The sequence below is a fragment of the Ovis aries genome, chromosome 14, assembly GCF_016772045.2.
Source record: "Ovis aries strain OAR_USU_Benz2616 breed Rambouillet chromosome 14, ARS-UI_Ramb_v3.0, whole genome shotgun sequence".
Lineage (NCBI taxonomy): Eukaryota > Metazoa > Chordata > Mammalia > Artiodactyla > Bovidae > Ovis > Ovis aries.
This window is the reverse complement of record NC_056067.1, coordinates 60,835,748-60,849,407: the sequence shown is the minus strand read 5'-3', so window position 1 is coordinate 60,849,407 and position 13,660 is coordinate 60,835,748. Positions and strand designations below refer to the sequence as shown.

Genomic DNA, 13,660 nt, shown 5'->3' with positions numbered 1-13,660 from the left:
AAATACCCTCCCAACTTTTGGAAGGAAATTATCCTCACCCACAGAGAGCAGGTTCTTGAGGGTCTCCACCATCACGTCCCTGTACAAGGTCTTCTGAGCAGGGTCCAGACATTCCCACTCTTCTGGAGAGAACTGAATGGCCACATCCTTGAAGGTCAATTGTGCCTTAAGTTTAAAACAAAAACACTTAACCAGGGGAACATGAGCAGAGTTCTTATTTGCATATAAAATGAGTAGAGGTGAAAAGATCAAGTTGAAGTAGGTACTGTGACAGAGCCATGTAAAGGTATTTGACACTACCTCTGTCTAATTTAATTTCTTATGCTTTATCATACAGATGACAATATCCTCCAAATAGATACAGGTTTTTCATTTTCTTACGAAATACATGAATCAGATACAAATAAAAATTCAAAGCTGGGCTGTCTATATGAAAGTCTTAGTATGTTCCATCACTGAGGGATGATCAAAGCTGGATGTGGAGGAGCGTGAGTGACCTTCAGTGATGACAAAGTCTATAGTGTGTTTAAGGAAAACTCGAAATTTTTAATCACGATGATGACAGGAGCAGCAAAGATGAACACCATTTGAACTTCCTGTCTGAAATACATTACTCTAAATGTTTTACATGTATTAACTTGTTGTCAGCATCACAGCTCATTAGAGAAAGACCTATTCTGATCTTGCAAATGAGACCTGTGTCAAAGACACAAGGAGAAACTCCAATCAGGTCTAGAAGTTAAGGAATCACAGAGCAAGCAACTGAACTCCTAAGGCTGGACTTTAGAACTGAAGTTTAAAATGAAAGAGTTAAGTAACACAGAGAACATTAAAAGTATACTGCCAGAATGTTTCATGGAGAAAACATGAAAGAAGTTCAAGGTGCACAACACAGATTGGCCTAAAAGGTCATTATACATGTGTGTGCATACGCATGCACAAGAAATGTTAGTAATTTTATTATTACTTAAACCATTAATATGATAGTGTAGAAAAAGTTGGAAGCCAGAGGATATGCTAGAAATATAATTGCTATAACAAAAAGATACTATAGTTTTAAAATCACGACTTTTACATAAAGCATGGAACTGCATATCCATGAATGCATGTACTAAAATGCATGTACTTACAATGCTTAAAACTCAACATTCAAAAAACTAGGATCATGGTATCCAGACCCATTACCTCATGGCAAATCGATGGGGAAACAATGGAAACAGTGAGAGACTTTATTTTCTTGTGCTTCAAAATCACTGCAGATGATGACTGCAGCCATGAAATTAAAAAACGCTTGCTCCTTGGAAGGAAAGCTATGACAACCCTAGACAGCATATTAAAAAGCAGAGACTTGACTTTGCCAACGAAAGTCTGTCTAGTCAAAGCTATGGTTTTTCCAGTAGTCATGTATGGATGTGAGTTGGATTATAAAGAAAGCTGAACACCACAGAATTGATGCTTTTGAACTGTGGTGTTGGAGAAGACTCTTGAGAGTCCCTTGGACTGCAAGGAGATCCAACCAGTCCATCCTAAAAGAAATCAGTGCTGAATATTCATTGGAAGAACTGATGCTGAAACTCCAATACTTGGGACACCTGATGCAAAGAACTGACTCACTGGAAAAGACTGTGATGCTGGGAAAGAGTGAAGGCAGAAGGGGATGACAGAGAAGATGATTGGATGGCATCACCGACTCAATGGACATGAGTGTGAGCAAGCTCGGGGAGTTGGTGATGGACAGGGAGGCCTGGCGTGCTGTAGTCCTTGGGACCACAAAGAGTCTGAGAGACTGAGCGACTGAACTGAACTGAATGTATGTATACACGTCAACACTAAATTAATAAAAATGAGAGGAATATATTCTAGGCAGATTTTTCAGATGTTTTCCTCATCACTTTTATTCATGTGGATCTTCCAGACAATGAAAATGACTGAACAATCAACTGTACTGAACTGCATTTGTCAACATGATTTTATAACAGGCTACTGAAAAACAGTGCAGACATTTAAAAAAGTAGAGTATTTTAATTCCAACCTCAACAAAATAACTGTATTAAAAATATAATTTTGTCCATTTAAACTTACACAGGAATGCACTGTTGTTGTCTTTCAGTCACTAAGTCCTCTCCCACTCTTTGTAACCACATGAACTGCAGCACTCCAGGCTTCTCTGTCCATCACAATCACCCTGAGTTTGCTCACTCATGTCCATTGAGTCAATGCTACCACCAACCATCTCATCCTCTGTCCCCCTTTCTCCTCCTGCCCTCAGTTTTTCCCAGCTCAGGGTCTTTTCCATGAGTCAGTTCTTTGATTCAGGTGGCCAAAGTACTGGAGTTTCAGCTTCAGCATCAGTCCTTCCAATGAATATTCAGGGTTGATTTCCTTTAGGATTGACTGGTTTGATTGCCTTGCTGTCCAAGGGACTCTCCAGAGTCTTCTCTAGCACCACAGTTCAAAAGCATCAATTTTTCGGATGCTCAGCCTTCTTCATGGTCCAACTGTCACATCCATACTGACTACTAGAAAAAACATAAATTTGACTATATGGACCTTTGCTGGCAAAGTGTTGTCTCTGATTTTTAAAACACTGTCTAGGTTTGACATAGCTATTCTCTTCCAAGGAGCAAGCATCCTTTAATTTTGTGGGCACAGTCACTGTCTGCAGTGATTTTGGAGCCCAAGAAAATGAAATCTGACATTTCCCCCATCTATTTGTCATGAAGGGATAGGATCGGATACCATGATTTTCGTTTTTGAATGTTGACTTTTAAGCCAGCTTTTTCACTCTTCACTTTCACCTTCAACAAGAGGCTCTTTGGTTCCTCTTCACTCTCTGCCATTAAAGTGGTACCATCTGCATATCTGAAGTTGTTGATATTTCTCCTGGCAATCTTGATTCTAGTTTGTGATTCATCTAGACTGGCATTTCTCATGATGTACACTGCATATAAGTTAAATAAGCAGGGTGACAATAGACAGTCTTGACATACTCCTTTCCCAATTTGAACTAGTCCATTGTTCCATGTCTCATTCTAAGTGTTCCTTCTTGTCCTGCCTACAGGTTTCTCAGGAGGTGGGTAAGGTGGTCTGGTACTCCTATCTCTTTAGGAATATTCCAGTTTGTTGTGATCCACACAAAGGCTTTAGTATAGTCAATGAAGCAGAAGTAGATGTTTTCTTGGAACTTCCATGCTTTTTCTATGACCCAGCATACGTTGGCAATTTGATCTCTGGGTCCACTGCCTTTTCTCAATCCAGCTTATATGAAATGTTTCCTTGGTAACTCCAATTTTCTTAAAAAGATCACTAGTCTTTCCATTCTATTGTTTTCCTTTATTTCTTTGCATTTGTCACTGAAGAAGGCTTTCTTTATTCTCCTTGCTATTCTCTGGAACTCTGCATTCAAGTGAGTATATCTTTCCCTTTCTCGCTTCTCTTCTTTTCTCAGCTCTTTGTAAGGCCTCCTCAGGCAACTATTTTGCCTTCTTGCATTTCTTTTTCTTGGGGATGGTTTTGGTCATCACCTCCTATACAATATTATGTACCTCCACCCACAGTTCTTCAGGCAATCTGTCTACCGAATCTAATCACTTGAATCTATTCATCACTTCCACTGTATAATCATATGGGATTTGACTTAGGTCATACTTGAATGGCCTACAGGTTTTCCCTACTTTCTTCAGTTTAAGTCTGAATTTTGCAATAAGGAGCTCATGATCTGAGCCACAGTCAGCTTCAGGTCTTTTTACTGCTGACTGTATATAGCTTCTCCTTCTTTGGCTGCAAAGAATATAATCAGTCTGATTTCAGTATTAGCCATTTGGTTATGTTCATGTGTAGAATTGTCTCTTGTGTTGTTGGAAGAGGGTGTTTGCTATGACCATTGTGTTCTCTTGACAAAAACTCTGTTAGCCTTTGCCCTGCTTCATTTTGTTCTACAAGGCCAAACTTGCCTAATAATCCAGGTATCTCTTGACTGCCTACTTTTGCATCCCAGTCCCCTAAGATGAAAAGGACATCTTTTTTTGGCGTTAGTTGTAGAATATCCTGTAGATCTTCATAGAACCATTCGACTTCAGCTTCTCTAGCATTAGAGGTTGGGGCACAGACTTGGATTACTGTGATGTCGAATGGTTTGCCTTGGAAACAAACCGATATCATTCTGTTATTTTTGAGAATGCAACCAAGTGCTGCATTTCAGGGCTATTGTTGACTATGAGAGTTACTCCATTTCTTCTAAGGATTCTTGCCCACAATAGTAGATATAATGGTCATCTGAAATTCAAGCATTCCAGTCCATTTCAGTTCACTGATTCCTAGAATGTCAATGTTCACTCTTCCCATCTCCTGTTTGACCACTTCCAATTTATCTTGATTCACTAGACCTAATATTCCAGGTTCCTATGCAATATTGTTCTTCACAGCATTGGACTTTACTTTCATCACCAGATAGAACCACAACTGGGCACTGTTTCAGCTTCAGCTCAGCCTCTTCTTTCTTTTGCTATTTCTCTACTTTAACCCAGTAGAACATGGGCACCTACCGACCTGGAGGGTTCATCTTTCAGTGTCATATCTTATTGCCTTTTCATACTATTCATAAAGTTCTCAAGGCAAGAATACTGAAGTGGTTTGCCATTCCTTTCTCCAGTGGATGTTTTGTCAGGCCCTAACTAGCAAGGACATGCCCTTCAGCTGCTTAGTGTAGCTGGATGACATGCCTGGTACCCTGGCAGTCCCAATGCTGGTCCCCATTGAGCATTTAAACATTCATTGGCTGTGGAGTCTCTCAACGTGCAACCAGAGCTTGAGGCAAAGGCCCTGCTGGAGTGGCTGGGAAGGGGGTCTAGGAAGGGCTGGAGCTGACATTGGATGACGCCTAGAAGTGCAGGGAACCCTGGCCTCACTGCTGCCATTGGCTACCCTGGAGCCATCCACTGCCCAGGAGTGGCTGGCATCCCTGGGGTCCTTCCTCAGACTGGGAGTCACTGTCCACTGTAGAGACGATCTGCTGCCCTCCACTGTCTGCCAGTGGAGCTGGTCAGCTGCACGCGAGTCGACCATACCCAGGCTTTTCTGCTGCTGCTGGTGGACCTAGGGCCAATCTGCTGCCACTGCAGGTTCCATGCTTGGAAATGGGGGCGCTGGTCACTACCCTGCTCCAGCCTCTGTTTCTGGGGTGATCTTTGTGAAGCCCATGGCTGTGGGCATGTTGTCCCACAGTCATCTTAACCAAAAGACATTAATAAAGGCCAACGAGTTTGTTTTTGGCAGTAATTAATTTTGATTCAAATTTGGATAAGTTATTATTATTACACATTATTTGTAGATTAATAACAAAATTAGCACCGTAGTAAAATAAAAAACTTGGACAATTTAAAATCATGACGAAAAGAAAACAAAAACAACATGGAAAAAAAAATATTGTTATCAACCAAGAATATGTCACCAAACATCATGATCAGAAGGAAATACTTGATGAATTCTCGCTGAACTGACAGTGGAGTGAAGGGGGCTGGCCAGAGGTCCTGCCTGCCTTTCACCATGGTACAGGGTGCCCAAGCAGGGACCACTGGAGAATGTGACAGGAGGAAAACAGAGTGGGAGCAAGACACACAGAAAGCATGTAAGAGCTGGAACTGTGAACGTTCACAAGTCTAAGGTGAAAAGTGAAAGGATGGAAAAAGATACTCAGTTCTTAAGAGAGCAGGGGTTACTGCACAATATCAGACAAAAGACATAACAATCTAAGGAAAAACCTAACAAAAGACACAAAATATATTATGAAACAGGAAAAGGTAAATTTACCAAGAAAATATAACAATTACAAATATGTATATATCTAACATCAGAGTTCCCCTGAAAATGAAGATCTTAACAGAAGTAAAAATGGAAATAGATAATAGCACACCATTAGACTTCACTACTTGAGTTTTACCAGCACATGGAAACCAAAAGATCAACAAGGAAATTGAGCACTTGTACAACACTGTAGAATTACTGTACCTAACAAACATGTTGGAGAAGGCAATGGCAACCCACTCCAGTACTCTTCTGGCAAATCCCATGGATATCTGGGGTCGCACAGAGTCGGACACGAATGAAGTGACGCAGCAGCAACAAACATGTACAGAACATTCCACTCAACAACAGCAAAAATCACATCCTTCTCCAGCATATGTCTTGAAACTTTCTCCATTTCACAGACCACATGCTAGACGGTAAAACAAAGCTCAATATATGAAGGCTGAGAACATAAAAAGTATCTTCTAAAAAAAAGAAGAGTATCTCCTTTAACCACAGTAAAATGATACTAGAAATAAACAGCAGAAGGAAAACAGGAAAAGCTTCCAAAAGTGGAAAGTAAGCAGTTTATTGTTTAAGAAGGAACGAGTCAAAGAAGAAATCACAGGGAAAATTGTAAAGTATGTGAATGAAAATAAAACCACAGCATATCAAATTTATTAACAGGTAGTCAAAGATGCAGTAGTAGGGAAGCCCACACTGCTAAATCCTTCCAGCCACAAAAGAGGAAGATGCACGCTCTGCATTACTCTTCAAGAAACCACTGAACAACCTAGCCAGAGCAATTGGAAAAGGGAAAAAAAAAAAAAAATCCAAGTTATCTAAACTGAAAAGAAGGTAAAATTACCTTTTATTTTGTAGGTGACAGGATTTTATATATAGAACCCAAAAGAGACTGTAAGAACTGACTACTCTAAACACATTAAGGACTTTCCAAGTGGTCCAGTGGTAAAGAATCCGCCTGCTAGTCCCTGGTCCAGCAAGATGTCATATGCAGTGGGGCAACTAACTAGTGAAACCTGCCCACCTAGAGTCTGTGCTCTGGCAACAAGAGAGGCAACTGTAATGAAAAGCGCTTGTACCACAACCAGCAAGTAGCCTCCAACTGTCAGAACTAGACAAAGCCCACTCGCAGCAATAAAGAACTAACACAGCCAAAAATAAATAAATAAATAAAAATTTAGAAAAACCTTAGAAGAGTTGCAGCATAAAATATCTGCACACCAAAATCAGTTGCACTTCAATACACAATGAATCATGTCAACAGAAAATCAGAGGACAATCCGATAAAATCCTTAGGGAAAATATCAGCCAACTAGGTCCAAGACCTCTAAACTGAAGAGTAGGAAACTCTTAAAGAAGTCCTTGGAGATATATATGAAAGAAACACACCCTGTAATCATGCAGTGGGAACTTTATATTTTTTAAATGACCAAATTTGGGTGGAAGGGAAGCCCAAGAAGTAGTGGATATATGTATATCCATGGCTGATTCATGTTGTTGTATGGCAGAAACCAACACAACATTGTAAAGCAACTATCCTCCAATTAAAAATAAAATTTAAAGAATAGGAAAAAAAAAAAAGAAAGAAATTCCTTCACTTGCAACCCAGCAGATAAGACCTAACATACCCCCAAAATTTTTAAGAGGCCAGTCAAACTGATTAAAAACAGGTAACACTTCCTTTGCTTAAAAGTAGCAAACTGTAAAAACCAAGTCAATAAAGTTTCATTGCAAAATTTTCTTTACAAAAAATGACCAAACTAGGGACTTCCCAAATTAGGGTCCAGTGGTTAGGACTCCACGCTTTTCCTGCAGGGGGTGTGGTCTACAGATATAAAGAATCTCTATCAAAATTTCAAAGGCAATTTTTGCACCTATAGAAAAACAATCATTCGTAAATTCATAGGGAATCTCAAGAGCCAGCAAACAGCCAAAAATCTCTTGAAAAATAAGATGAATATACAGGTTATCAGGCAGGATACTTCAGATTCTTCAAAGATTAGCATGTCCAAAGAAGGTCATTTCAAGAAGGACAGACTGAAAAACAACTAAGAATATGACTTTACCTGAGAAAGAGCCATTTCTGACTTCTCTTCCTTTTGTTTCCTCCTCTTCCTCTTAGCAGGACACACAAAAAGGGAGAAAACAAAATATTACACTAACTGGTAAAACTAGGATTTGTCTGTTAATATAAAAGACCATTGATAACTTGACCAAATATCCAGCAAAACTGTCTAAAATTATTTATTACATACCAAAGAGCTTTTCCAATACAAAAAAGAAAGAGGAGAAAGCAGGCAGGCCTCCAAGATATCTGAAACACATTTCAAAAAGAAACAGTTTGTGAATTTTTATCACCTAATAATTGTGGGTCAACATTTTACAAATTTCACAGTATATTAACATTTAGAAAAGAATTACTTGATTATATAAGACCACCAAAGCTTGTTGCAGAAGTTAATGCCCCTCTTCTAGGGAAGTAGAAACTGAACGAACTAAATCATTTTTCCATGCTACCAAATAAATAATATGTAAAGATATAAAAAAGAAAAGTAAGCCCATCACAAAAAAAACCTCTCAATGTTCCTTTTAAGACACCATGCAGTGACAGATTCAATCACTTCTTGCCCCCTTTATCCTCTCCCTGCTCCTCTGTCCCACGTCAGGAAAAGGGGAGGGGATGACTCACAACTGAGTGAATCAAATCACTGTCCCCTGGAGAAACAGCATTTGCAAATGGAAGTTATCCTCTGATACAAAGAATTACAGAATGCACAAGACACAAGCTCTGCTATTCTCATCCTCATCTGTACAATTAGAGACATTTTATTACATTCTTAAAATAAGAAATCATATATCACAACTTAGCCACAACAAACAACTCACCATCCATCTGCATCCAGTTCCCACTACCCACCTGCTCTACTAGGTGTTTCCATTTTAGTCGGTTTATCTGTCTCTTTTCTTCCCCTCTGCTCTCCTGCTGTTCCTGTTTCTTCCCTGACACTTGTCCTGCCCACTCTGTAAACTGTTCCCCTTGAGATGCTTGGTCTCTGCACCCTTTCTGATGGTCCTCCATCTGTGCTTCTGCCTCTTTCTTGCCCCTCGCTGCTCCCTCTCTGCCCTCCACTTACACCCCTTCTCTCCCTCTTCCACTCCCCTTCTCCCCCCAACCCCTGCTCTGACACCCCAGGTGGTGATGCAACCTTCCTGCTCTCACTTCCTCTTGTGGTCACACTTGATCCTCCTTCTCTCCCAGCGCCATGCTGCTCTGCAGCCCAAGTGTCCAGCTCTTTCATCCTTTCACCCCACTCTGTGTGAAGTGCCTCTCCTTTGGTGCCCCTGCCCCACCGCTGATCCAAGGCTCCTCTATGTTACTGTCAGCTACAAACTGGCACTTGCCATCTACCTACATGCCAGTAGTCATGTACAGAAGTGTGAGCTGGATCATAATGAAGGCTGAGGGCCAAAGAATTGATGCTTTTGAACTGTGATGTTGGAGAAGACTCTTGAGAGTCCCCTGGATTGCAAGGAGATCAAACCAATCAATCCAAAGGGAAATCAACCCTCAATATTCATTGGTAGGACAGATACTGAAGCTCCAGTCCTTTGGCCAGCTAATGCGAAAGCCAACTCACTGCAAATGACTGTGATGCTGGGAAAGATTGAAGGCAAGAGGATAAGGAGGTGGCAGAGGATGAGACAATTAGACAGTATCACTGACTCAATGGACATGAGTTTGGCAAGATGGTGGACAACAGGGAGCCTGATGTGTTGCAGTCCATGGACTCAGAGTCAGACACGACTTAGGGACTGAAGAACAATCTACCTATCTACTTCTACAAGGATTAAATCATGTGCTTTTGTAGGTGTTGATCTTCAATACCCTCTGAAAGGACCTTAGGGTGGAGAACAGAAATGAGGCACTCTGTGCTCAGGAAAAACTGGAAGCCCAGGTCTTCAGATAGATATTTTTAGGAGCCAATTTTATGAGCCCAATTCTCATATCTCCCCATATCTAGAAAAGCACTAAAATCCTTCATGGTGATGACTGTTCCTTGTGATGAGCAAAGCTTCACAAAAGTAGAAATCTTCTGGAAAAAATATGTGCTTGATTACATGTATTCCCCCTTCACATATATACTGACCTTTTCCTCTGCTTCTTTGTAGCAGTTTCTCAGAGCTATGTGAAGTGTTGTCTCCTGGACTGCAGTCCTCATTTTGCCCCAAATAAAAGTTTACTTGCAAACCTCACATTGTGCTTTTTTAAGTTGACAGATCTTATCAGTGGAGAACCATCTTTTTTAAATTTTACTTATTTTATTCACCTGGTATTTTCAATGCTTAACCGCTTTCATTTTACTCTTTTAACAAGTCCCTCAGCCACCCTTTCTATTCCTAGCTATTTTTCCTCATTCTTTTCTTGTTCCCAGTTTTTCTAGTTCCCTCAGTTGTTCATTTCTCTGCTTTTCCTGGTCCCCTACATATTTACAGGGATGGCAATTGAATTAGGAAGCCTGCCTACAAGAAAAAGGATGTCCATCGGGTGGAATTTGTGACACATAGAAGAACACTATGTGTCACATGGCTGCCCCAGGTCACCTCCGCCTGGGTGGGGAAAGGCTCCCAATGAAGGGGAGGCTTGAGTGGCTGACGGACCAGGCTGAGAAGGGAGGACAGTGGGGCTGGGAGGGAGGGAGCTCTCAGGAGAGGGGTGGAGTCTCCAGAAGGTCAGTGATAAGGGTAAAGGGATAAAGCAGGTTAAAGCAGGGACTTCCCTGGTGGTCCAGTGACTAGCACTCTGCACTCCCAATGTAGGGGACCTGGATTTGATTCCTGGTCAGGGAGCTAGATACCACATGCCACAAACAAGACCCAGCACAGCCAAATAAATAAACTTAGAAAAGAAAAGAAAAGTTTATCCCTACTAAGGGCATTGTCAGTAGAAAAAATAAGGGAGATGCCTGTAAGTCAATGATTACACAAGACATCAGTTTTGCTTAACCACAAAACCTAGCAGGGTTACATAGCAATAAACCCACACAACAGAGCACAAGATGAGCCACAAAACAATAAAACAATGGTGGCATGAAACCCACATTGTGCCCAGTGAGTTCATTAGTTAGGACACTCTTTTTGCAACACATAAAAAGCAGTAATTTGTGGATCTAGCTTGATCTTGCAGGAACAAGAAAACTCCATTGCCTAACCTGGGGGAGGGGCTGAAGACGGAAGCAAGAGGTCTACTCAAGAAAGATCTTCTCCTCCCCACTTTTCCCTTTTCAAACTGTAGCCCAGTAAGTCCTCAGGCCATGGCACCCTCTCGCCCGCCCACTTGTTAGTCTCACAAGGGGTCCTATTCTTGTATCACTTATCTACCACTTTGCCTGTCGAAAAAGATGAGATATAAAGGACTCTGGCACGGAGCTCTTCCGCACCCCTTCGTGGGAAAAGACACAAACGGTTTCACCAAGTCCAGGTTGAGGTTGAGGAGCCGGCCTCTACCCGGGTGGGGTGGGAAGCGCTGCCGTCCAGGGGTGAGAGGGCTAAGCTAGGAGGTAAGGGGCGTGAAAGGACCTCGCAAAAGAGGACTTTACATGAGGGTTGAGGTAGTAAAGAGTTTTAAGCGGGATAATGTAGCGAAGGGAGGCATTTACGTGCACCGAAGGCAGAAAGGCAAGGTTAGGGACAAACCTCGAAACGAATTTAAACCCAAAGTACCCGACCAGTAAGGGGACTATTCGTTTTATTTGGGGTGGAGGACCGGGTGCTGAAATTTCAGATCCCCAGTCACTGAGGTTTTAGTGAAGACACTGAGGTTTCACTAAAGTTGAGGGGGCCTCGCAGCGCAAAACTACCCAAGAAAGGAAATACTTACCCTGCACGGTCCGACATTCACTCTGGGCTCCCCACTTCCGTTTCCGTAAGAAACTGCGCAAGCGCGAATTTAGAAGCCCGGCTTCCGGAGGCGGGACCTTGGCAGTGCACTACCGGTGAGGGGCGTGCGAAAATGGCGGTGGTTCTATGCAGCCAGCAAAGGGGAGGTGGAGAGATGATTCCTCCTCATATCCTCAAAGTGGTCTGTTAACTTACTGTCTTGAACCTGTTGGAATAAGAGCTTACCGTTGTGTGGACTACTTAGGTGGGAAGCTAATATGTATCTCCCTAACAAGTTGAAAATGGCTTCAATAAAACCTACTGGCAATAGGTTTGCCCCCAAGGCTCCTCCTTTGTTTACACTAAATAAAATTACTGATATTAGATAAAATAGGGGATATTACTACAGAATACGCAGACATGAAAAGGATAGAAAGGAACTCTTACAAAAAGTTTACATGATTTAAGATGAAATGCACCAATTCCACGAAACCCATAACCTATAACAAATCACCTATGTGAAAGATATCTGGACGTCTCCAAATTGACAGGCGGCGAGGAAGCAAGCCTGGCTTGCGGAAGAGGGATCTGGACGCGGCCACGATTTACCGGAACCTGGACACCCTAGGGAATAATCGCCATGGAAGCAAAAACCCCCACAAGTGCCCTGCAGGGGTCTTGAACTGACATTGCCCTTTCCCTTGACAGTACATCCTAAGTAACAGCAGACACAGGATATGACTCCCCATCACCACCTGCCTTCCCCTTTTTGTTCTTTAGATATGACTCCCCTCCCCTGACTGTAGCTTAGAAATTCTTACTCTTTTTGAGTTTGAATTGATCAATCCAATTCAAACAACCCATCGATGGATCCTAATAAAGGTATATGTCCCATGCTCTGCCAAGACCCTGCAGGACTTCTTACATGTTCCCTCCAGCTATACCATGAATCTCCACCAGAATCTGAGTAATAAATGTCTCCACTTCACTTTCCCTTGCAGTCTCAGGGGCTTTCCTTTACAAAAGATAATTTTAAAAAGTTGCAAGAATGGCATTTGACAATTCTATCAAATTTTTTAAAAACAATTACCAGTAATTCTATGATTTATTTCTAAGAAAAGGAGAAAGCACTTGTCAACTCGATTTATAAGGCCAGAATTAATGGGAAACAAAACTAGAAATAGAAAAAAGTAAAGTTGGAATCCATGGGAAGGTTAAAAAATTCATCATAAAATATTAGAAATGAATCAAAGAATTTTTATCAAAGGTAATATAAATCAGGGAATTCCCTGGTTGCCCAGTGGTTATGACTCATCTCTTTTATTGGCAGGTCCCAGGTGTAAGGTCAGACCCCGGGGGCCATGATGGGCCGCCCCTCCTCTCCCTCCCGCCTTCGAGAAAGTCCCTAACGGAGGATCCTCCCAGATCCCAGGGACCAATGACAGCACACTCCACCAGCTAAAGCTGCCCCGCCCCAGCAGCATTGAGAAACCTATCAGCTTGCGATGCCACGAACCAGCAGCCTATCCAAACCCCCATCCGCTAGCCCAGCCATCCCTCGCAACGTGCATATATAAACAAACTTCCAACGCGGTCTGAGCGATCGAATTTCCTCGACCTGCCCCATTCGGGTCCGGGAACCCCGCCTGGGAGCGCTTTGCCATTAAAGCCCATTAAACATTTTTTGGTGTACCTGGTCATCTTTTACCTAACATTTGGCGCCCAACATGGGGCTCGAGGCGAGGGCCCATCCTGCTGAGAGCAGGATTTGCGGCCCCCCCTTGGGTCTGGCCTGTGCCGGACCAGGCCACCCTGTCACCCCTTCGGGACCATTCAACCGTCTGGCAGGATATGGGGTAAGTTCCATCAGTCGGGCTCTGGGGGTTTTTGTTTCCATGGCGATTATTCCCTAGGGTGTCCAGGTTCCAGTAAATCGCGGCCACGTCCGGACCCCTCCTCCACAAGCCAGGCTTGC

At 42.3% G+C, this 13,660-nt stretch overlaps 1 protein-coding gene across 1 annotated transcript in view; it reads right to left on the bottom strand.

Moving 5' to 3' along the window:
• Positions 1-13,349, bottom strand: part of LOC101109733 (zinc finger protein 813-like) — a 34,440-nt gene extending 21,091 nt beyond the window's left edge. The window contains exons 1-7 of the mRNA XM_060397855.1: positions 13,269-13,349; positions 12,200-12,309; positions 11,902-11,911; positions 11,687-11,795; positions 8,064-8,122; positions 7,875-7,925; positions 39-165 (exon numbers count right to left, since the gene is read on the bottom strand). Coding sequence (XP_060253838.1) covers positions 39-165; positions 7,875-7,925; positions 8,064-8,122; positions 11,687-11,795; positions 11,902-11,911; positions 12,200-12,309; positions 13,269-13,349 — 547 coding nt within the window. The remainder of the gene's footprint in view (positions 1-38; positions 166-7,874; positions 7,926-8,063; positions 8,123-11,686; positions 11,796-11,901; positions 11,912-12,199; positions 12,310-13,268) is intronic.
• Positions 13,350-13,660: the final 311 nt, after the last annotated feature.